This window comes from Solea senegalensis, linkage group LG1 (genome assembly GCF_019176455.1).
Source record: "Solea senegalensis isolate Sse05_10M linkage group LG1, IFAPA_SoseM_1, whole genome shotgun sequence".
Lineage (NCBI taxonomy): Eukaryota > Metazoa > Chordata > Actinopteri > Pleuronectiformes > Soleidae > Solea > Solea senegalensis.
This window is the reverse complement of record NC_058021.1, coordinates 29606721-29631324: the sequence shown is the minus strand read 5'-3', so window position 1 is coordinate 29631324 and position 24604 is coordinate 29606721. Positions and strand designations below refer to the sequence as shown.

Sequence of the window (24604 nt, the reverse complement as noted above, 5' to 3'; positions counted from 1 at the left end):
TCTTGCACAAGTGCAAGTTTTTAACAACACTGTTTATTGTTTTAAATGTGATCAAAACAACAGTAGTTACAGAAATTACAGACAGCCATGATACTGTGTGATCAAGTTGTGTGCTATGAAGTGTCGTGATAACATAAGAAACAGACAGACAAAAGGAAAAACAAGATTGCGGCTGAAAGAAAAAGTCATATAGTAATTTATTCACACTCCACTCTGACGGTCGTCATTCAACCCAAACTGTGAGTCGGAGAATGAAGAACATGTCATTTATCAATCAAAACAGCACACAGCAACACCACCACCACGCTGCTTTTCATCATCTGAAATAACTTGTTGGCGACGTAGGTGACAGCGATTAATGGAGTTCCAGTGGAGCAGTTAAAGGGTTTTCAATGCTCGTCGCAAACAATCAGACCATCAGCCACTTTTCTCAGAGTGGTTATAGTAACACTTGCAGTTTTCAGGTGGCAGCAAGACGACAAGCAGGTGTCCCAAACAATCACAGAGAGCGTTTCTCCTCCTGACACGACTGTTAGAAAAGAGTATCTGAAGGTGTGTTGAAGCCATTAGCCTGTTACACTAAACCTCCTGCTGTCTCCTGGATCCTGCAGGGAAGTTACGACGAGTCATAAAAAGCAAAAGGGTTTGTTTTCTCCTTCAAGCCGACACCAATGAGACCACAAGAGAAATGTACTTATGACAGAAGGATTTAAACGCAGCCAGTGAGTCATTTGTTTGGTTTTCATACGTGGAGACTGTGCTGCATCTTTGGGTGTGTAGCTCATGTGCTAATGAGAGTCTCACATCGCATTTATATCACAGAATTAGATAGGAGATGCAAGCCACGGCCTCCTTAGTTACTGTTGCTATGCTTGCCAAGCTCCCTGTTCTAAAGAAACGCCATGAACTCACTTTAAATTCATATTGGAGGAAAATTTATCAAGAGTTTCTACACATAACAGAGCAGAGGTCTCAAACTCACGGCCCATGGGCCACATGTGGACCTCCAGTCCATTTCATGTCATAATGGTCATAATGGAGTTATTTCTGTAGGTTATTTTTAGTAACAGATTTATTTTGCATCACAAATACATTGTTATTCTGAGCTATACACCGTTGCATATCAACACAGATACTTTTATTTTGAAATTCTGTGAAATATTAATCATTGCGATATCATGATATGATTTTAAGTGGGTTTTTTTTCCAGTAGCTTTTACTACTTTTTTTTCAAATCAAACAAACTGAATCTGGGGGCTTTCGGAGGTAGACCAAAAACAACGGTGAGGGTTCGAAACTTTTTAAGACTCAACAAGTTGTGCTACTTACCCTGTGATGGACTGGTGACCTGTCCTTTCACCCAATGTTAGCTGGGATTGGCACCAGCGCCCCCTCGCGACCCTCATGTGGAGGATAAAGCGGTAGAGATGAATGAATGAATGAATGAATGAATGAATGAATGAAAATTGTGCTACTCTCTGAAAACCATTGCTCGGTGGTGAGGGATTTAGAGAAACGACTAAATGGCAGTAAAACCAAACCAAATACCACCAGTTGGCATGATATGCACTGTGGCATGCTGGGTAATGAGTTGCGGACACTGAGGTAAACACTTGGAAACATATCGCACTCAGACGTTGACTAGTCTTTGGTCTCAATGGCATGGCGACAAAAAGTCAAATGTGAAACAAAATATATACGAGGAGGTGCATCTTCAAACGGAACAGGTGTAATATTGCACGTTTAATTTTTCAGTAGAATTCCAGGATGATGATCGATGGCGTCTGTAAAATGTGACTACAATCATTGGTGTAAAACCGTGACTTTTTGTCTTGAAAGAATATTTTACAGTAGAAATTAATTTTGCCGTTTTTGTTTTGATCTGTGACGGACGTGATTGGAACAATATTCACATTTAGGTAAAAAAAGTACACAAACAAAAGGCCACTCATAAAAAACAAAGTTTCCCAGAACTATTACTGCTATCCTACAAATGTTTGCAATGGATTACCTGAATCTGCAAATGTTTTGGCCTCAGTATGTACACGTATGTATCGTAGAGATGAGTCAGACATGAATTGTTAAACATGGACACAGATCTGGTTCTGCTGGCTACAAAGTAAAATCAAGAAAAAAGAAAAAAAACAAAACAAACTCCAACTCAACCCCAGTGTGTTTCCTGGCTCACACAAACTGTATGCAGATACCTCAAGATTCAAATCTGTAAGAATCAACTAGAGCCAGCTCAAACATATGCACCCATATAGCAGGTGGATCTCCAATCACTTCTGCACACTGCTCTCGTTTTGATATCGCTCTCTCACACACACACACACAGATTCACACTCTCTAACATAAACCATTTACACTGTAGAAAATATATTCACACTCACAAGCGCCTGTCTTGCAATTTTGCATTAGTACCACATGTCAAATGAGAAAAGAAAAAGAATTGTGCATGGGGAGGGGGGGATGTGCAAACCCTAGTCAGGGAAAAAGAAATGGCACGGCAAATAATAACAACCAAAATGCTATAAATGACAAAATAAATCAACCGAACCACCAATATGAAAGGATAGCGTGCCCATCACCTACTCAAAAAACAACAAAAAACGCTTATATTCAGGGTATCTGCAGGTTTAAGGAAGCCAAAGTTAAGATGTTTTAAAGACCCTTTTCAAGGCCACTTTGATCAAATTTAAGACTTGACATACTCATTTTCTGTTTTTACCCTCAATTCCTGTCTCTGTGCTTGTTTAACTTCTGTGTGTGTTCTTATAATTTAGACCGTTAATGCACATTACAAAAACTCATACATTTGCCTAATTCTTTGCAAAAATATACAGTAGAAATCCAGTTTACCATCTCCATGGCATTTTGAGGAGCTTTCAAAAACAAGATTTAAAGGATAACTCTTGGACAATTAATGATAAGGCTTTTTAAGGACCTGCAGACACCCCGTCATATTCTCAGTGAACAAAAATAACACCTCACACTTCATTGTCAGTAAAATTCAACCAGCCAAACGTCAAAGTAATTCCACACAAAGCTCAGAGCTTTTACTCTGACGTGAGAGATCGCAGTGAAAGGAGTTCAGCTTGCGTCGTATCACACGGACACTGCCGCGTGTGCAACAGCGAGCTGTGGGAAAAATCAGCTAAGCCTGCTACCGTATTGAAAAGCAACACCGATGGTCTATTCAGACACACACGCGCCTAAAAAACCCCGTCAAAACAACAGAATGAAAGAAAAATGAAAGGAAAGACGTAAAAACCTGATGGATATACAAAGGCCTATACTGTTTAACCCCACCAACAATTAAGTGGAAATCTCTGTTCACATACTCTGTATTGTTTCAGAAAATATATATGTGGTGTAGTTCACCCTCCCTCCCTCCATCCCTCTCCTCCCCCTCCATCCCTCCTCCTCGCAGACACACCAGTAGCAGTCAAGGCAGTCAGGCTGTACAATCCCTCCATGGCAACACGACAGCAGCCGTTAAATGAGTTGGTGACGTCGATGCCGTTCCCTCCCTCCGTCCAAGGCAAGTCCTTCTTGAAAAGGTTGCCGGACAATGCGTTTGCATCAGCTTTCAGGGTTTTCTCAATTCCCCGTAACGGCGGCTGTTGTTTCCCCGTCTCATCTAGCGCTCAATGGGCTGGTGCGGGAGTCTCAACGAGTCATTGTGTACACGGCGCTCCTGCAGATCCTGGAGGCTCCTGGAGTAAAAAAGTCCCCTGTGGAGCAGGAGAGCGGAGGTCTAGCATGGGTGGAGGAGGCAGAAGAGGAGGAGAGGAGGGTGGGGGGGGGGGGCAGCAGGGATGCAGACGCCCCCTCCTGCCTCAGCACTGCTCGGACTCGATGAAGCCCTCCTTCTCCTGGCCCACCGGCTCCACTTCAGCGTAGGCTGGGTGACCTGAGCCCCGGCGGAACTTCATGGCCGGCCACTTGCTTGGACGTCTCTGCAAAGGGAGGCAGGAGAGAACGTGTGTGTGAGGATGAGGTTTATAATAAAGCTCATGGTGTCATCAAGGTTAGACGTGATGATTGAAGGTCACCTCTGTCTGTTACCTGCCACAATTAAAGTCGTAGTTCAGATTTTGAACCCACATTCAGTGCTGACTGTGCCTTATGCAACGTTGCCATTAACACACCTAATAAAACCAAGATCTTCTTAAGTCTATGACATCTAAAGACTACTGTATGTTTACCTCTTTATCTCACTCTATCATCAACAGCCTTTTTTGGCTTGTAACTGAACTTTGTAAACCTGCGCCAAAGTTCATAGAGAAAAATCTGCAGTTTTTTCTGCTCTACTGCTGCTGCAATGTTTGCTAAGTTTTTATCATTTAGAGAAATCCAAAGAAAAGGACCTCAAAACACAGACGTTCCAAAATAAAATATTGTAACTTACTGGTAGAGACAGCAGTGCATCAACAAGTGTTGTGTCCTGTGACGTAAAATTGATGATTTTCTCTATGGACTTTGGTGCAGAAATTAAGCAGGTGAGCCTTTTGTCAAGTGGTTACAGTCTGTTTTTGCTTGTGAGTGAACCTTCATGTCAGAAGCTGGTTCCTCTACCTGAACTCCACTGAGGAGACAAAGTGAGACTGCAATAATGTGTTTTTACCTGTTTACTTGTTGTAATAATAAATTGGGTAAAACTCTGCAATGTTAGACACTTGAGTGTTTTCCCATGGTCATTATGTTTTCAGTGCTGTGAAAAGCAATGACACAAACATTTGTGAAAGAGTGAACATTAAGCCTTTTTCCGAAATCATCTCAGAGGAAAATGGCCTTAACAAATGCATAAATGACTCGTGTTTGAGTCAAAACACTGTTGATTTGTCCTTAAAAGCGACTAAATAAATTAAATAAACTCAATAAAAACACACCCGTCAGTGTGTGAACTTTGCATAGCTTGAATTCATTGTCAGGGAGTTCACTTTGACCCCCATTAAGCCAAACAGAGTCCTGTGTAAATATTTCGGCACATTTATGATTCAGGATTTGTTGAACAAAATGCACTGAGCTGTGTCCAGACCAGAGACAACGCTCCATGTATCAGTGTTTTTATACAGTCGGCCAGAGACTTCGGAGCAGACGTGTTTTCTTATTATTACACTGGAATGTCTGAACGCTGGAGAAATATGTCTCCTCACAATTCAACAGAATTTCATATTTCTGACCCTGACCATACTCTGGCAAATGAGTACTGTCTGCATTTTTAAGGAATTAGTTTTATCTTTTGAACGATTTGTATGGTCAGACTTAACAGTGAGTAACTTTTCCCCTCAACAAAACTGAGGATTTCATTCCCAAATGACCAAAAGCTCAAGTCTGCATTTTTTTATCATCATCATGAAGAGAATTCATCTTTTTTTAAAACCACAAAACAGAATTCCTATCATGACTTGTTTTTTGTTTAGTTTTATCAGCCAAGAAACTTTCCACTCTGGAAATCATTAAACTGATGAAAGACATTTGGAGACAAAGACGAACATATTCGATTTCAGGGAACATCTGATGAAGAAAGTGGACGTGACATCTATTCAAAGACATCTGGTACTATTACTACTTAATATTTTATTAAATTTTTTCTATGGTTTGTATATAATCTATATCATTTTTAAATGTAATACTTTGGTTACATATTCTATTATTTAAATGTTTTTCATCCATTTATTAATTTACTAATAGGATTACTTCATTTACCATTTGAATTATATTGAATTGTTTGTACCTAATATAAGTGTTGATCTTCAAACCTCCATTATATTATATTATTTTCCCCCCTCCCACAAGGTTAAGCATCATCATCATCATCATCATGTCATTTGTCAGTGTCACACCTCGATGAGGAAGAGGCTAGCAGCAGACGTGGGATGGTGGTAGATGTAGACGGTGACCAGCACACCAGCAACCATGACCAGAGTGACCAGCAGGATCCCGAGGATCAGACCGGTGTGTAGAGGGTGCGTACCAGGCTTCCTGCCCACAGCACTGTCGGCCGGCATCACTAAGACAAACAAACATAAAATGACTCGTTATAAAAACTTTATACACAAACACAGATGCCGTCATACAAACCTTTATGGCTGACGAGGTATAAATACTGTTGACCAGAAGGAGGCACTCATTATTCATCAATTCCCTGCTGTCTCACATGAATTCCTCTTAAAAACATGATTTTTGTTAAATGTCACACAAGGGAACTCAAAACATAAAGCTTTACATTTCTAGTGTATGTTTGAGAGAAGTTAATTCTCATTAGATTTCATAGAGCTGTTATATCTGAGCTATAACATACGTGATGAGGCTGTATGTCGTGACTACATAATAAGCATGTCCTTCAAAAGTCAATACTTGCCTTTAAAGCATCAACTATATGCTTTGAGGGATGAAAAGAACATCATGCAAGCTGTTGGGAGTCTTTTGTTTTCATCTATGGGGGCAAAAATTCATGCAAAACAATGTTTTCACCTGCTTGTCAGCTAAAACAAACCCCTCAAAGAAATAGGATTCATTGCACTGACACATCAATGAGGACTGGCAGGAAAGGAGTATCTTATTTCATATCGAATTATAGCAGGTTTCACACAGATCTAACGGCACACTCTCTGGCCCCCCGACAACGTCGTCGAAGCTCGTCAGCCAAGCAGCCACTCCCCTGGCTCCCTGCCTCATTGATTTCCAGCACAGACCATAACCGACTGGTAATAAAACCACGTCTGCTGAGTGTTCCTGTACGTCAGTGTAGCCTCGGCATGTGCCAAAAACGTAAAATGCTCAATATGGATGGGTGATTTATAATAATAGTAGTACCAGTTGTGCACTAAAATATATACAGTATAATAGAGATACGGACTAAGTCAGTGTACTTAGATTTTATCCACTTCTTACACAGCCTTTTCCAAAAGGATGTGTTGCTTTGTAAACTGCTCACGTCCTTGAACCAAAGTCCATGGAGAAAATCAGGGATTTTACATCACAGCACAAAGGAGTTGTTGATTCACTTCTGCCTCCATCAGTGAATTCAGATGTGGTAGTTTGTGATTTCAGTGTTTTGAATCCTTTGTTCAGTTGGACATGAGGGACACAGAGTCACCAAAAGAGGCAACAGCAGACCAGACCAACTCTGCGTTTCTGCAGGTTAAAAAAGCTGATTCTCTATGGACTTTTGTAAGTCAATAAGATCAAAAAGATATGATAGACTTAAGCAAACATGTATTTAACCTGCTACATCCAGATGCTTTTCATCCGACTTAATTAAAAGCTTTCACTGGGTCAAGTCATGTTTGAAGCAAAACAACTCCGAAAGACATTTTCCCCCATTTCTAGTTCTGCTGGATGTGACATGCTGTTGTGACATGAACATGAAGAGACTCAATGAGAAGTCAACAGCCCAGCGGCTAAATAACCAGTGGGAAGGAAGTGGATCTCTGGAGCCGCTCAAGGAGTCAGTTTCATTTAAAGTCGACAGCAGACACAGAGCCTCAGCGAGGCACACGGTGGGTTTGACGAAAGTCAACGCAAATGAAAACGTGTCTTCAGTAAACTGCATTGGATTTGTTCTCTGCTGTTTCTGTTGTTTTTTTTGAGGACTGGGTAACTAATGGACATGCACACCTCATAGAAAATAAATATTTTAGAGCATTTGGTACAGAGGAAACCAAAGATCAGTGGAGATGCAGCCGACCTTTTATTTCTCAGCTCTGCTTTAGCGCTGCATCTATCCAATTGTTTTCTCCACATCTTCTACATTATATTATTATTTTTTATACTCTGTATAGATTTTAATTTGAGGTCTACTTTTAAACTTTTATACTATATTTATATTTATACTTAAGTTTGTGTTTCTGTCTCCTACAACTGACTCGTAGAACCCGCACAACATTTCCAATGTGTCTGGACTGTCTGTGTCTGTTTAAGCACAAATGGCAAATAAAAACCTTCTCACCGCAGTTTTAGGAAGTTAACGATAAGTGCAAAAATAAGTGTATTATAGACCTCAACAGCACTAAAATCTTTGGGGTTCACTCATGCTTTAAGATTCATAATTTGTGATACTTGGAGAACTCATCACAGTATTGTGCACAATAAAATCAAATGGATTCACGTTGGTATTTATTCAGAAATATACCAGAATATTCATCAGAATAATCAATTCGAGGGACTTTATCAGAGCCGCTGAATTTAACTACATGTTCCACCAGCTCTGTTTTTTTTACAGAATACAGCATATCCACATCTAGTTTTCTTCCTCTGACATTTTCAAGTTTTGCTTGAATTCCTCTTTTGTTTCTTTGTAGTTTTCACTTTATCACTGAAAATGAAGGTCAACCCTCAATGGTTTTCTCAAGTGTATAATACAGATTGCACACATGTATAAGTGGATATGATTTCAGCCTCTTTGAAAAAACATGCTAAAGAGTGGTGGTGTTGAGTGGATGCTCTTGAGTAAAGTGGTTTGATCCTGTTGTCCACTATCTCAGCTGCTGTAATCACTGCATTTTCTGCCACAGTCATGGAACCAGCTCATATAAGTTGGAACACTTTGTGATTCCCAAATTCTGGGTCAGGGCCCACAGATGGGTAACAGCAAATTTTTTGAGGGGTGAACAAAAGTAAATTTTTCCACCACTGAGCTCTGACAGGGAGAGACATGCCTCTCTCACACCAAGTCTCAAAAGCACGCCACTTAAGCACGTATGGATGGATCGTGTCAATCACAATGGCTGGCAACCCTGCAGCCACCAGACTCTTCCTCTCCTCCCAAATTTGGTTAATTTGATTCCCCCACGACTGTCCTGCTCTGCCCTCGTGGTCCAACCCGTCAGATTCCAGCTCTGTGGCTTCCGACAGCATGGTGTTCCCAAGAACGGGAAGAGTTCCCCAGTACCATCTTCAGGAATGTTAAACGTCATTCCAGGGTCATCTTCCGGAGCCAGCGACAGTGTGCACAAGACTCAGGGTTAGTCTTCGGTTGGCAGCAGTGGCATTCCAGTCAGCTGAACAGCACAGCGCTTTTCTGGCTTGGACTCAGATGGTTGGAACCTGGAGGCGGACTGAAAGAGAGAGCAGTGGCTGAGCTTCCACTAATCTGCGGACCACTGAGACAAGATGGCTCCCACCCCCACATCGGAGGCATCCATGGGACACATAGAATGGGGGCAGAAGTGAAATGAGCCTTAAAGTCCAGGAAAGCCTTGTCAGCCAAGGGAGACTGGACCTTTGAGGATGTAAGGGCTGAAAGAGGTGTGGCCAAAGTGCTGCAACCCCTGAAGAACGTCTGGTAGAAGTTTGCGAAACCAAGTAACCTCTCCAGTTCCTTACGGGACTCAGGAAAAGGCCAGGACGGCTACAAGTATCCTCCCTGTAGGTGATGCTTCTGAACTCCTGGCTGCAAAAACCTCAACATGGGTGACGTTGTGACCCTGGTCTTAAAAATGACATCTTCAACAGAAACTCATGCTTTGTGTTTTCTTTCCATCTGATGGTCACAGTGCCTTCCTCACCATTACTTTTCACCTTGAACATTATTTCCAGATACGTGTTGATGCATGGAAAATAAAATGCATCTCATCACAGTGCCAGACACTGTTTGTGTAATGAAAGTCTAATAGAAATTGGTTTTCCAATTTCTCTCAAGCAGGGAATGAAATGATTGAGAGGCTATATTTACAAAAGCTGATAGAACTGGAAATCATTTCAGTTTGAGGTGTTGTTTCCACTCCTCACATATTAGCAACTAAAACATATTACTGAAAATAGTGCAATTGGGAGGTTATTGGGCTGTAGTTTGTGGCCTTTTAAATTAAATGCCAAATAAGTTACTGTAAACATGAGATCATCGTCAGATGGTTTTATAAAAACAATACATGTTTTGCGTTTTCATTTTTGCAAGAGTGACCGGGATGAAAATTGCATGTACTTTCTCTGTAGATGTTTCACACTTTTTACCTTCCATTTCGCACTAAGCAGTTCAGCAAATTTTTTAACAGCAAAAGACCACTGAAGTCTGCTACCTTCCCTAAAATTGTCTGCAGGGCCTTTATGAAAAGACAGGATACATCATTCTGGACATTTGCTGGTACTTTTCCTGCCACCATCCGAATTGAATTTCTGTGAAATGCCAAAGTGAGATCGTTAAAATCTTTGGAAAGTTCACAGACGGGCGAGTGAGAAATGTTCCTGCTGTTGTGAATGAATCAGACCTGAATGATTACCTGACATGCTCTTCACGTGTGAACGGTAAACTCTGGAAAACGTCTGGAATTTTCCACGCATTTTTCAGAGTTTATGTCATGAAACATTGTGGCTGAGTGCTAGTTATTCCAGAGCTTACAATCTGTGACACTGTCTGATGATTGAAGAGCAAAGCTCCAAAAAGCAAAGAGGGACGAGATTCACATGCACAAACACACACGTACACAACCATAGAAATAAGTCAGTGAAAGACTGGTCCTTACTTACCCTGGTTGTCTCTGAGATGCAGAGCGATCTTTGTATCATCTGTGGGTGGACAAAGAAAGAAAGAAAGACATGAGACAACATTTCTTTATATTTTTGTTTTTTGAAACTTTGACAGAATAAAAAATCCCCAAAATGAGACGACACATCTTCCTTTCAACATCAAATTAATTGTATTTAAGACTTGATAATAAAAAAATACTTTGAATATGATGGTTTGGCACGTATTATTCACCAAATTAACACGATTTGTTGAATAATGCGAAATATGGAAATGCAGAGTGACCCACTTGTCAGAGGACAGCAGACATTTACACCATAGGATTCACATTATGCAAATTCAGCACATACACCACACCAGATATATTTCACTGAATGATTCATCTCAAAAGGAATTATTTCTCTTTTTGCAGCCACATGTTTTGGGATCTAAATTAATCATTAAAGGAGATAACGGTATAGAGCGTGAAAAAGCAGCATTTATATCTGTTGGACCATGGTTCTTCCTATACCCGATTATTCTACATCAACACCCGTGTGTGGGTTTATGCTACAGGTGAACATAATTAATCTAACATGCTTAATCGTCTGTATTTAATTGCTTATACTGCCATTTAGACCAGTGTTTGAATAAATGAATGAATGAAACCTTTATTGCCCCTAAAGGCAAAAGATACATTGTTCACTGTCTGTGACTGCATGAAACAAACCATTAGAAATACAACTTTAAAACATAGCATGATGATTTCATCACAGTGTGTCAGTACAATAAAGTGTTCAAAGTGTGAGATCAGAGTCTGTTTAGCAGCTGAATGCAATGGTAGGACAAATTATGAAATTCTTTTTGTCTGTAGACCAGGTTCTAAAACTATAGGCCGGTACACGAGACAAACAAATGGGGACCCTGAGATGACTTCTATAATACAATAGAATTTAAAAACAATCCAAAATAATGCATTAGGTAAAAGAAAATATGACCACAGTTTGATTAACATCATTTGCATCCGATCAGTTTAACAGTTCACTACTAATTCACCAGTGTTTTGTCTTTTGATTTTTGTATTTCATTGTGTGTCTTTGTCAGTTGTCGTGTTACTTCACGATATGATCAAACCAGGTCAGGTCTTCTTACCCCAGTGTAGTCGTAAAGTTGTTTAATACTTGTGATTTAAAATCCTTTACTCCTTAACTTTCCGGTTTGTCAGCATGAGCATGAGCAGCCCAGTCTGCACTCTAACCTGACCTTTAACCCCTGAGGCCGAGGAAAGAAGTGAACGTGGAGAAGTTGAGAAAACTGATCCTCCGTACGTGTTAACAGTCAGGAGTTTCTTTTTCCTGTGTTAGCTCCACAACAAGCATCACAGCACGACCCCTTGATATCCTTAAAACTAAACACACTCAAAGACCAAAGCCATTTTATTACTCCTGAAATTCTTCTCACCACACCCGGGATTCATCGGCAAGAGCCTCCTTGTCGTGTTTTTGCCTCACAGCTGGACAGATTTCACTAAACTCACTGCATCCATCCTCATCACCGCAAACCCAACTGCGACGGCGTGTCCTTTTATGCACAGCTCCCACAACAGAGGAGCTTTAGAGAAAAGGTTGACTACTGCCGCACTTAGTGATGAAACTCAATTATTTTGGTCAGAATGAAGTAAAGGATAACTCGGACCTGAAGGTAGGCGGCTTAAAAAGGCTTAAGAAAAGCAAAAATGATATCAACAAAATGGAAAAGTGTGGCGTAACACTGCCAATGCTGCACTCTTTGACACAAGAGGCTATTTTCTCAAGTTTTGGCATCTTAAAAAAAAATCATTTTAAGACCATCCTTAAGGCTGAAGTTGTTTTGGAAAAAAAGGGGCCAGAAATTGTATTAACTAAGTGAATTTAACAGTATTCATTTCATAAGAGTGGTTACAGTGCTTCACCTAAAGGCACTGGCATGAGGAAAAACACTCAGTGCACAAACTAAAAAATGAGGCACTAACCCAACAACATCATTTGTCTGGTTTGAATTCAGGAAAAGGCAAAATCTTAGGGTAAGAGTGAAATAGTTCTTGGAGGGAGCTTCAAGATGGAGTCTAACCCAAACACTGAACAAACTAGTCATGTAGTTGATCATATTCTAGTGCACGTTTAGTAATGAAATTTAAATATAAAAGTACATATCTGACCATTTATTTGAGGACATTTTAGAAGAGAAGCCTCTGAACTGTTATTATGCAAAACAGAGGTAGGGCTAGTTTGTGATAATCCAGCCAGGATGTGCAAGGCAGGCTATTTTTAGGGCACCTTTACTAGCCCTTCCCCAGGTGGGGTGTTCAGCGTGGATTCTGCTCAGTTGTGCTTCTGCCTCAATCCAAGAAACCAGCGACTGATCTTGCACCCACCGCCTGCTGTGCCTGTTCATGACTACGGGCTTCCAGATCCCACAATCCTGCCCCTGACGCCAGAGAACTTAATCCGGGATGTTCCGGTGGATTCCCTTAAAGGAGGACGCCTGTGCATGATTTGGTTTTACGTGTGGAGGCTGATGCGCAGGTAGCCATCGGGATGGATCAGGTTCCAGTGGCATGGAGTCCAAGAAAACGGGAGACTCATCCCTGCTTCAGCTTTTCATCCATCATCCTCCACCTGGTCCATCGTGGAGGTCTTCTTTGGATTGCACTCAGTCTGGAAGCTCCCCCTTAACCTTACCACCTTGGGTGACCCTGCTAGGAGCTAAAAGTGCCAGATGGCAACACTCATTGTTCAGTGGGACACACAGGGTTCTCCACTGTGGCAAGGTGGCGATCCACAGAGAACCAAGTGTAAGTGCAACCAGGACAACACAAAAACTCATAACACTAATTGAGAAAAGACACTACATTTCCTGCCCTTTTAGTCCTGGATATACAAACACAAGTTGTATTATTTACTGTATGTTGGCGCACACGTACAGTACGTGTTGCTGTTAATTGAAATGCCAGGATTTAAGTGGGCGAATGATTCCCTCCTTTTTGTTTTGATTCATCAGCACCACATATGGAGCAGGTTAAGATAAACTGCCCATCATCTCTTTCCTCAAACACCATAAAAAAGGAAAATGAGCTGAAGATGGGAACAATAAATTCAGCCAGCTTGTAACTTTCACATCTCTCCGAAGACCGAGCAAAAAACAGAAATGGAAGTAAACAAACTTTAGAGGACACCTTGGTCATTTTCCTATCCTCAGCAAAAGAATCCTGTCTGCTCTTTTTTCAAAGGGGATTTACATTTGATGATGCGGAGATTATGCGGCTGTGAGCTCTGGGTGAGTCTCCCGCTGAGGCTGCAGTGAATCATGTGCTCAATACTTTACACACTGCAATATCAAACCAACACAACTCACTTTACCTTTGCTGTGTACTGCTGTTATGAAGAGACACTCAGCACTTAATGCAGGAGGGGGAGGCACACGACCTCTGACATATTAAATACTTAATCACTTACAGTAAATACTGTATCTACTGCTACAGTAACCTGTTTACAACATATTTAAACCATGACCTTTGACGACTTTACATTAAAAATATAACTTTCTTTCTCAACATGTCTTATTTTCATCTTGACGCTTTTGCACTTTTGGGAAAAAGGCAAATATGATCAACACACCAGTTTTTTTTGTAGAATTGAAGAGATGCCACAAAAGCATACCCACTGGTCCTTCAAATGGTACATTGATGTTATATTTATGGTAAAAAACAACCAAAACATTGTGTTCTGTAATTTATTTATTTTTATAATAAATTAATGTCATGTTTGCCTCGTGTTATGATTTTCTTGAGGCAAGTTCTTCACAGCGTTTGTTTTAATGATAATAACAATGTCTCACAGTGTTTTCCATCTCTCTTTTCCTCATCCCAAAGTGCACTGATTTATGAAAACATGTCACAAATAAAATTCCATTGTTAAAAAGTATAAATAAATAAATAAATAAATACAACTTTTATTAGCCTCTTATTCAGTTAGTAAACATTGGTTTGGTCAAGGACTATTTTCAGCTGCAGAAAGGAACATGTGGTTCAGTGTTTGGGACTTGACAGGGGCACACACCATAAACTTACTTTTTTTTTTTTAAATGGCTTCACTATAAAGACCCAACTAAAGCGCTCAAATGGAAAAAAAAGAAGACCTTGAGCAAGCTGGAGAGTGCAGGTTATAACACCAAACCACTTTTAGAGGACCTTAATATCTGGATTTGTCACAAGCCAGCACTTTATCTTCAACAATGAAAATTGTCCTTCTCCTGATTGAAAAGAAAGAAAAAACGCTTTGTCATGTGAAAAGGAAACTCACTTTTCATGAAGCAAAGATTGATGACGAGCCAGCAGAGACAAAAATAGTGACATCGCCACAGGTGTGTGTGGGCACATCGATTATGATCGATTTGTCCCAATTCAGCCGGCATTGTGTAAAAGTTGGTGCCTGCACGCACAGCTGCTATGCTATGCTCTGCTCCACCGCCTGCCACCTGGGATGATTTCCTTTCTGTTTTTAATCTAAAGTGGATAGCTACGGAGACGCGCTCTCCAAAAGTGTCTTGTTCAGGTTGTAAAAGAGGAAACGCGTCAATAACAATAAAGAACAGTTCCAAATGCACTTCATTTAACATCCTGCCAGCACAGAATTAGCTATTAGAGGTTAAAAGAAAGCTCTGGGCTCTGACACAATATGCACCATGGCCTTGTTCCAACTCTGTTTTTACTACTTTACCTTCAGTGGGGACACTGGTGGGAGTGTGAGAGGTGGACAGTCTGTCCCCTTCTGCAGTGGTGTCTTTGCTCCTGGATGTTGTTTTGGTGACAACAGCAGTGGTGAAGGGGTAGAGGTACGTCGTGTCAATGATGTCGCACGTATTGTCCTTGGTCTGAAACGTGACAAATGTTGTAAAGGCGGTGTAAAGTTTTTCATCATGGCTGGTCATCGTGTGCATTTGTCTTTGACGCTCACCTCATCTGGGCAACTGCTGTCCACCCAGTCTTGCCGATGGCGGTCAAAGCCACTGGAGCATCTGGGAACAGAGGTTAAAGGTGTTCAGTGTCACATTTTCATCGATTTGTGCCACTGGTAAGAGTCTGTCACCGTGTTGAGAGAGGAAATGAGGGGAGGCCAAAAAAAAGAGGCAGAGAAAGAAGACAATTGTGATACAAAATTAAAATGTTTAAATCACAAAAGTTAGAGGCTCAAGAGAACCTGGAGTTGTTCTCAAATATCTGTGCCAAATGTCCTTACAGTTCACCTAATAGCTATTAATATAACTGATCAAGGAATATTTTCATAAATGACTCTTCGATTCATTACAACTTACAAATTGGGCTGGAAAAAACTTTACTGATATTTAATTCTGTTACAATAACAGACCTTTTTCACAGCAGATATTTGTTCAAATGAAATAGTTGGACAAACTCAGGTTGTGCACCACCTTTGCACTGTATGAAGATATACAGGGTGTGTGTGTGTGTGTGCGCACGTGTAAGGAGGTCTTGAGGCCTTGGGATATGGGTGATGTTGAGTCGACCGTGCATCATGGTCCGCGGCTTCTAAGAACCTCAAAAAGGCAGAAGCTAATCAAAGCAGCAGCCACTAATCCTCCGCGGTGAAAATGGATCAAAATTATAACTCACCTAATGGTGAACTCACATTTCTTTCTGTCAGTCTGGGCCCTTTGCCAGAGAACAGTGTACCCGCCTGGCAAGACGAGTTAGTATGCAAAGCAGTAAACACTCTCACGCTATTTTTCTGTCAAATAAAGTGCAGTTTAAAAGCTTCGGCAGTCTGTAAATGATTTCTCACTGTACGACCGTGAGACAGTGACCGAGTCACAGTGCAGTGCAGAGGTTTAAACCCGGTGCTGCGGGGACAACATGAGACCAGCACAGACTTAGACACTCCGTGCAGACCACATTCGTCCAGTGAACATATGGTTATGCTAATGACGTCATGTGACGCAGTCCATTTTCATCTTCCTCCCGCTCTAATCATCCCATTCCTATTATTTCCCCACCAACAAATTCAGCCTCATCTGCTCAATCAGGCGAGACAGAGCTCGCCGCTTAATTCCCCATTTTCCTTGACTGCTTTTCTCCACAAGAGAGAGAGAGTGGAGGGAGAGCGAGAAAGAGACGATATTTCTGACAAGTCTGCTCCAACCTGTCGCTTTACAGGGAGATTGTAGTTTGTTTTTCTTCCTTCTTCTCAGAGGCATTCATCACTTCTAATGCACTGATTCACAGTGCTTTTAATTAGAATGCATTGAGGTGCTTCATTTGAATATAAATGAAGCCAAATCTGCCACCGAAACAGCAGAATAGATGGACCTCACTACTGGATTCCAAACCTGCTTCTTCAGTTGCCATCAATGTTTCAATGGAAACTGTCTTTCTTTGCACTTTTTAAAAAAATCAGTGGCATATATTACTACCCCAGTACATTAGCAGATAAAAAAGAGCAGTGGGATGAAAGGCTGACAGAACGCACATCTCCAACTCCTCAGTTTGATAACTCGCGTCACAGGACGCATGAAATCAGGTCACAGTTGTTAATTACATTTGATTGAAGTGAACTGCACACGCTGCTGCTACCAGTGACACGCATCAAATTACCCAAATTGTGTTTTTTGTTGTTTTTTTTTTGGCTGAAATGATCTTTTAAGTTTTATTTTCTCATTTCTTTTTGCTTACAATGTAAATCAAATGATTCCATTGTTCTTTTTATATATACATTTTTATACAAGTTTATTTAAAGAGGCAACAGGCAACAGAGCACTGGTATTTTTGCAGCAAACATGAATGCTGCTCCCTAAATTGCTTTGCAGATAGAATAACGCAGTTCCTTTGTATTGTGTATCAAATAGAAAAACACAGTCGAATAAATAAATCATTTTTAACATCATTATGACAAATTGAAGGCAAAGAATCCGGCTTTAATTCAAATACTGGCTGGAAAATGATCACACAAAGAAATAATAATATACACTGTATATAACAGCATGAAACAGGACAATGTAACTATCAGGGGGTCAAAATATCGATTTGGTAATATCAATAATGGATATTTTAATTAATGAGAAATAAAATAAACAGTCCCTGCCATGGTTTCACTCACTGAAGTCACTACTTCATGTCTCCTCACGGTGGCGCTGCTCAAATGAAAGAGGGAAACTTGGGCAGAAGTTACCTGGCAGAAGAAGAGGGAGTTTATGGCGGGATAACGGCGGAGAAAGCTACGTTAGACTTGATGCACTTTGTTCTCCATGTTGTGACTAAATAGAGAAATCCTGCACTTACTAACTTTTCACGGACGGTTTGTATCGTGATTCCAACCCCTAATCATTTTCACAAATATTTTAAATGCACAACAAAAGACAAGGACGTGAATATTTCTCCTCCGGCTGACTGATGTAACTGCGGCTCCAAAGATTTGTGAGACCATAATTATACGATTTGTCAACATAAATGACGCAGTAACAGTTTGCTGGAAGACTAAGACATATTAAAACTCAATATTCGTCTCCTTAACATCCATTAATATTCAACCAGCCACATTTGTGACGTTCGCCAGCTGTGGCTTTTTTTTCCCCCCTCCGGTAAACAAATCCCTGCCTTACATCCAAACACAGTAACGTTGGATTAAACTGGCACTTATGGCGCTGTGAAGTCTGTCATGCTTTATCAAACCTGCCTCAGCTGCACACATCAGCCCCGACAAACTCAGGGCTCTCACTTCGCTGAGATTATAATTCATTATAGCCGATCTCTTAAAATCAAGTCCGCACTTTATCATTAACCTCACAGTCAACGAGCCAGCACTGTTTTTAAGTAGCACATGTTTGGAGCATGTTTGCGTTTCTCCCAGAGCAAGTTGCCGAAGGACATAAAAGGCCAGGGTAACACTGAACAGTCACATATTAACACTATTAGAAAACTCATTAAAACACAAGCTTAATGAGATCACTGCTGCAGGCGTGAAGTATCTCACCACAGCTTGGCGACTGGCCCCGAGGAAAAACACTTCTTCATGTGTAACCGCAGTGTAAATGAGTTTGTCTCCATAAAGGGAAAAACATATTTTAGATGCAGAGCATGGGGGAGAAGTCCTAAATGAAGCTGCGTTAACACAAACGATGACACAAAACAAGTCACAGGACGAAGGAAATGAACGCGTTCACCCACGTCTTGCGTCATGTGTGCACTGCAGAGTCACAGTGAATGTTGATTAAACCAAAAACCTATTAAAACTCGGGATTAAATGGGTTTTTTGACCTGTAGGAAAGGGCTATCAGAGATCTCTCGAGCACATTTTCTGCAGTCGATTACATTATCCCCCGGAATAAATGACAGGTTGAAAATAAAGGAGAGGCAGCTTAATATTTGATGAATAACATGCTCATACAGAGGAAAATGAAGGCTGCTCAGGGACAGGCTGCTCAGTGTCACCCCTGACAAAAATGACCAAGAAAGGAATGGAAGGAAGAAAAAATATCGACTTTTTTAAAAAAGACCAGGGATGACAGAAGAGGTGTGAATGGAGTGAAAGTTAGAATGAGCTGTTGCAGAGTCTAAATTAAGTTCACACATTAAAACCAATACATGATTATACAGAATTAATTTTCCATCCTCATACCGTATGCATGAGATGTTCTCAGACTGTCTGCACCTCTGCAGGGTGTCGTTTTAATTAAAAGTGATAATAATAACCACAATAAACATTAATAAAGAGTATTTATGTTTAGTGCACAAAGTGTGTCAGGGACTTTATTAAACGTAATTAATGTAAAGTAAGTGCCAGTGTTGGAGCCCACTTTACCTCATCTTGGTTCATTACTCACACAAAACTAAACAATTCAGTTAGAGAACTGCATTTTTCATAAAGCAAGTGTTTGGGAAAATGATTAAATATCATGTTAATGTGGAGATTCATTTGATATTTTAATAAAGTGACTTTCATCAACTGAACCAATGGGCGTGAGAATTAAACCATAAGTTCATAAGTTTCTCCAAGCACATTTGTTTTCACTCCTTTTTTTACGGCAGATTTAAAAATATACCACCAATTAAGGTGCGGCCCTAGTGAGGATTTGTGAGGATTGGGTGTAAAAGGACAAATTAAAAGTGTCCATATATCCAAACCTGCTGAGGCGGTGACACCAGCTACAGTTGAAGTTGATCTGCGAGGAGATGCAGGAGCTGCAGCTGGTGAACTGGAGACACGCTGGAGAGGGAGGAGATAAAAAAACAAAAACAAAAACAGGTCAAATTTCTGTCAAACAGTCAAATTAACACACAGCTGGAGTCCTGTTTGTCTCATTCATTGACTAAAATGTGGGTACTGGACAGTGTTATGGCAGCTGTTAGGATAAAATAAAGTCTCCCTACTGGGCAAAGGCAGAATCTCCACAGCTGTAGAATTGGTGATCTTCGTCTTTGTCAGCTCCACGCGGTGGTACTCGTAGATCGTTCGCCTCCGCACGTCTGTATTTCGGAGAAAGGAGGAGATGGAGTGAGAGAGTGAACAGAGCATCACAAATCTTCCAGGCCCGAAGATAAAAACTAGGACAAGTGGCCCCTGAAGAGAAAGAGGAAGAGGAAGAAGAGCAGGAGGTAGAATCAGGTCATAAAGGATGCTGCCATCGCACTTTATTTCCCCCCACTCTTTGGTGCCCTGGTGTCAGCCAATGTCTTGGCAACGGACAGTAGCAATTTCCCCGAGGGAGCCGATATCAATCGCACTCTGCTGAAAGGCTACCGTCCCGGTCATCTGTAGCAGCAAGTCATCAGCCGTGGCGAGATAAAGCGATTGATTAGATACATCACTGACTCTTATTGCATTCTGGCCCTCACGTGTGCCGGTGGAAAACCAGCTGCTTTCTTTTGCTGGCAGTGCATTGTCAGCAGCCTCAGACAAAGATGGAAAACGTCCTTTTTGTTAAAGTTAAGCAGGCTCATTCGGTGCATAGTAATTTAAACAGTAACTGCTCTGTGTAGAAGTACATTTGAATTCTAATGGGGGTTTTTATGTGACTCTCTGATGCAGCAGTCCTTGGAATAAATCAGTAAACCACTGACGTTTAACAGAACGTGCAACGTGACACTGCGCCTCACATGACATTGCTAATGACACGGTCTGTTTAATCAGTGGCAGAGACAAGTGGAAGTCAATGCAATGCCTGTGTAACATGTACATGGACAGCACATAGTATTATACTGCTGTACCTCATATTTACAAGCTGTGACAGTACAAATATTAACTCTGAAGCCTGTCCAGGTGCATTCGAGTGCCGCAGGAAATGTTCACATGCATTGCTGTGTTTCATGAGACAAGCACATGCAAATATTATGTCTTTTTTTATTCATGACTGACTAGAATAAGCACGCGTTACTGTCCCAGTTGCTTTTGTTTTGTTGCGACGCGTGTACTTAGCTGTGATGACTGGTGCTGCTAAAGTATTGCATAGCGGAACCTTTACATTTTTAAAAAATAGTTTGGGATTTGGGGACGTACAGTCACACGATAAGATAAATCACACACTCGCATCTTTCCAGTAAATACAAAGCTGCAGCAGCGAGAGAGAGAGAGCGAGAGAGAGAAAAAAGATCTGTTTATCTTTGAATAAAGTCTGTAAACCCAGGAAATCAGCCAGGCTGGCTGTGAAGATAAAACCCGTCCACCTACAGCTCTCATATACAAATCATGGCTGGTATATTTATTCTGTATAAATGCCGAGGCGTTAAAATGACACATTACTTTGTTACAGGAGGTCATTCTTGCTAAACTCAGACGTGGTATCGGTCACCATCGTTTCTGGGCAAGAAAGCAAATTAGAACATGACTCCTGTAAATCTACAGTAACGTTATGGTTTGTTTGCAGCTGCTGGCGGAACTGTGTTGTGCGGAAAACAGCATCCCCTCACATGATGGGATGCTGTTTCCTTGGAAACCTGCTGGGTTTGATTACACACTGGACAAGTGATCAAAGCAGGAGGTTTGAGCCAGTGTGGTCTATCCTCAGAATATGACCAGCCTTCCCTTCCCTCATCTCCTCCCCCTGGAGACTGACTTCCTCCTGCCTCGGGCGAAGGGATTATCAGGTGCCTAATGACACGGTGGGTGTCAGAGGAAGGTCAGTTTCTCAGCCCGAGGCTGTTGTTGTGTGAGCAGCCCCTTACAGTGGCTGGTCGGTCGGTGGAAGGAAGCTTAAAATAAATTTGATCATTAAAGTTCTCAGCCACAACATTAACAAAGACTAACGGGGATTTACTTACTTTACCCTGATAGAATCAAACACTAAACGATGTGCCACACAGGAGGGTGAGTTAATTCATATCTATAATGTATTCTCAGTATGCTCAGCTGTGAATAAGATGCATTTATTGAACTCTAAAACCTAAAAAGAAAAGCACAGCATAACAACAACATACTCAATATAATTAACATCTCCAATTTGTAATCAAGATTTTTAATCCAGGCACAGGCAAGGAGGCTTGCAAATGAACGAGGTGGTTTTGGTTTCAATCTAAAAATAACTGTGTGACTATTAATGTATAATCTGACCTTGGGAAAGTATCTTGACAAGTGCTTCTATTTGACCTGTGAATTACACACCCTGGTCATGAGTCATCTCTCTAATCTCTGTATACACTGGTCAGGTTGAGGACAGAAAGTTCCTAATGATCTTGATCCTTTAATCCAAGGCAATCCAAAAAGTAAGGTAAAGAAAATCCAACATTTTGGCAGATGTGATTGAGTTACAACGTTCTATACTTATATACTTTACACTTTATACTCTTCAAACATGTGAGATTAGATGGATTACTTATGAAGAACTAAGCAGCAACATCATCTTTCTCTTTGAATTAAAGTGCCTGATTCTTGTTCTTCTAAAGGTTAGTCCAGTGCTGTTCATACTTTCTCAATTAATCTGCTGGAGGCAGGATCACGAGTATAATAGTCAAGTTTTATCTCCGGCTTGTTAAACACTAATGTTTGGGATCCATTTATCGTACAACTCTAGTCTGGCTGAACTCAACTCTGTCAGAGTCTGCCAGGGATTTGATTTTGCTCAGTAGACACGTCTGCCACCAAAGAGCAGCTGCCGTTCAGTTTGGCTGTTGCTTGTTGAAATATTCTTCTTCGTTATTTTTTAGGTCACGTTGCTGAACAGCCAACATGAGTGCTTAACTTAACTTAACAGATTTATCTTTGTCGGGGCCCGTCACGACAGTGATCAACACTTCTCATCTTATTTGTAAACATCCTTCACTTTCTCCACAGCTTCTCGCTGAATTACTCATGGGGCTCATGAAGACCTTTGGACTGAGGAGTGCAGGGTGAAAATATTGCCCTTTGCCTCGACTCTGACATGAATCCGTGCACTTTCCAAACACGGCCTGCTGTCCGTGCAGTGAGAAAGTGTAGCCTTGTTTGTTTCAGCTCTTGCAAGAAGTTTACTTGGCATTTTTTTCTTCCTCCATACAGAGATACCTAACCTAATAAAGAGTGTTCCTGTTGACTCGCAAAACATTTGGACTTCCAAAAAGCCAATCCTCTCTCCCTCTCCCTCTCTCTGTATGTGATGCATACTCTTTGGTCGAATCAGGGTTTTTTTTTAAATCGATTATCAGAGCAAATTTTAAAAAAAGGTTCCGTCATAAAGAGGAGAACGCACGCTCCTCTGAAATGCTGTTCAAGTTCTAACATCCTCCAGTGAAGGTTTCATCACTCCACATCAGAGCAGCAGCACACACTGGTTTCATCACGCTGTGTCAGAGGCTTCAAAGTGCAGCTTGCTTTATGAAGTCCAGGATGTCGATGCTAATGGGTTCAATACAAGAATCTGTTTGCCTTGTAGAAAAGAGACTGTAAAAAAGGCTTTTAGAGGAGATGGAAAACAATTATTTGCAGCTGCTGCACTAAATGATTTACAGTAATTAACTCTTATAATGAAATGTTTTTACATTCAAACCAAACTCACAAATAAATCATACATCAGCTAAAGATAAAGACGCCAAATGAAGGACAGGCTCAGGATATTAAATTTGACAAATAAATGCTACCAAGGTTCCAAGCATACACAGCCAAACCAGTTTAAATGACTGCATAAATCACATCTGACGTCTCATTATTGTGGCAGGCTCAAAATCAGAGCCCATGAAAGACAAAGAGTCCGACTGTGGATACAAAGTTTTCAAGTGCTCCCTCTCTCGTTCTACTTCACTCACATTCCCTTAAAAGAAAATAATTGGCTCAAATTGCAGTAACTGGAAAGTAAAGTCGATCTGAAGCTGCGCGCACAGCGAGTGAAGTGGCGACAGCTGGGGCTAAAGCGAAAGAGACCAACTCATTTACATTGTGTCATCTTGAGCTGTACAGTCAGGTTCATTACTTTTTCACCAAAGCTACTTTTTCTTCGATGATGGATGGATTTGGTTAAGATATTATGAATTCACTTCTACTGCCATCAGTTCTTCAACAGGTCCCTTTATTTACTTTTATTGTACAGATGATTCACTATATATACTGTTCTGAGTGTTTATTGTAACTATTTATAGTGTGTCTTGTTCCTGCTTGTTTTATTGCAAAAGTTACCAAACAAAAATGTCGTTATATGTCTGCATAATGACAATAAAGAACTGCAAGAAATGGATGTGGTCAGTGCAAACGACACTTTGTCAATTTCCACATGTAAAAGTTCTGTTCAACATACCGTAAATCCCCAGGAAGTACTGAATTAATCTTTTTAATGAACTGATTCTAATGACTCAGTTACACTGAAAACAACTGCTTAACAAGTAGTAGTAGTTTGTGTGTCACAGCAGTTTCATGCAGCCGTGCAGTGATGACCCTGCCCACGTTGAGGAGGCAAAAATCAGGCCTTACACCAGTGACCGTTGGATTACTGTGATGAACTGATGTTGGACAGGGTGATAAAAGTTAGGACAGTGTGTTTGGGGACTCACTGGGTATCTGTTGGATCTTGTGGACCACCACAAAGGCATCAGACAGGCCCACCTTCACCGGGTGATTGACAGAGCTGATCTGCGCCACCTCAACCGGGATCTGAAATGGGAGGAAGGAAAATCAATCACTGCAACGACAGGCGGAGACAGGC

General features: G+C 40.9%; 1 protein-coding gene across 3 annotated transcripts in view; it reads right to left on the bottom strand.

Moving 5' to 3' along the window:
- Window positions 1-14: 14 nt before the first annotated feature.
- Window positions 15-24604, bottom strand: part of plxdc2b (plexin domain containing 2b) — an 85169-nt gene continuing 60579 nt past the window's right edge. For all 3 annotated transcript variants that reach the window (XM_044030948.1, XM_044030957.1, XM_044030965.1), the window contains 8 exons: window positions 24453-24552; window positions 19872-19967; window positions 19626-19707; window positions 15448-15508; window positions 15211-15364; window positions 10477-10515; window positions 5853-6019; window positions 15-3962 (listed from right to left, as the gene is read on the bottom strand). In XM_044030948.1, coding sequence (XP_043886883.1) covers window positions 3843-3962; window positions 5853-6019; window positions 10477-10515; window positions 15211-15364; window positions 15448-15508; window positions 19626-19707; window positions 19872-19967; window positions 24453-24552 — 819 coding nt within the window. In that variant the 3' untranslated portion in view covers window positions 15-3842. The remainder of the gene's footprint in view (window positions 3963-5852; window positions 6020-10476; window positions 10516-15210; window positions 15365-15447; window positions 15509-19625; window positions 19708-19871; window positions 19968-24452; window positions 24553-24604) is intronic.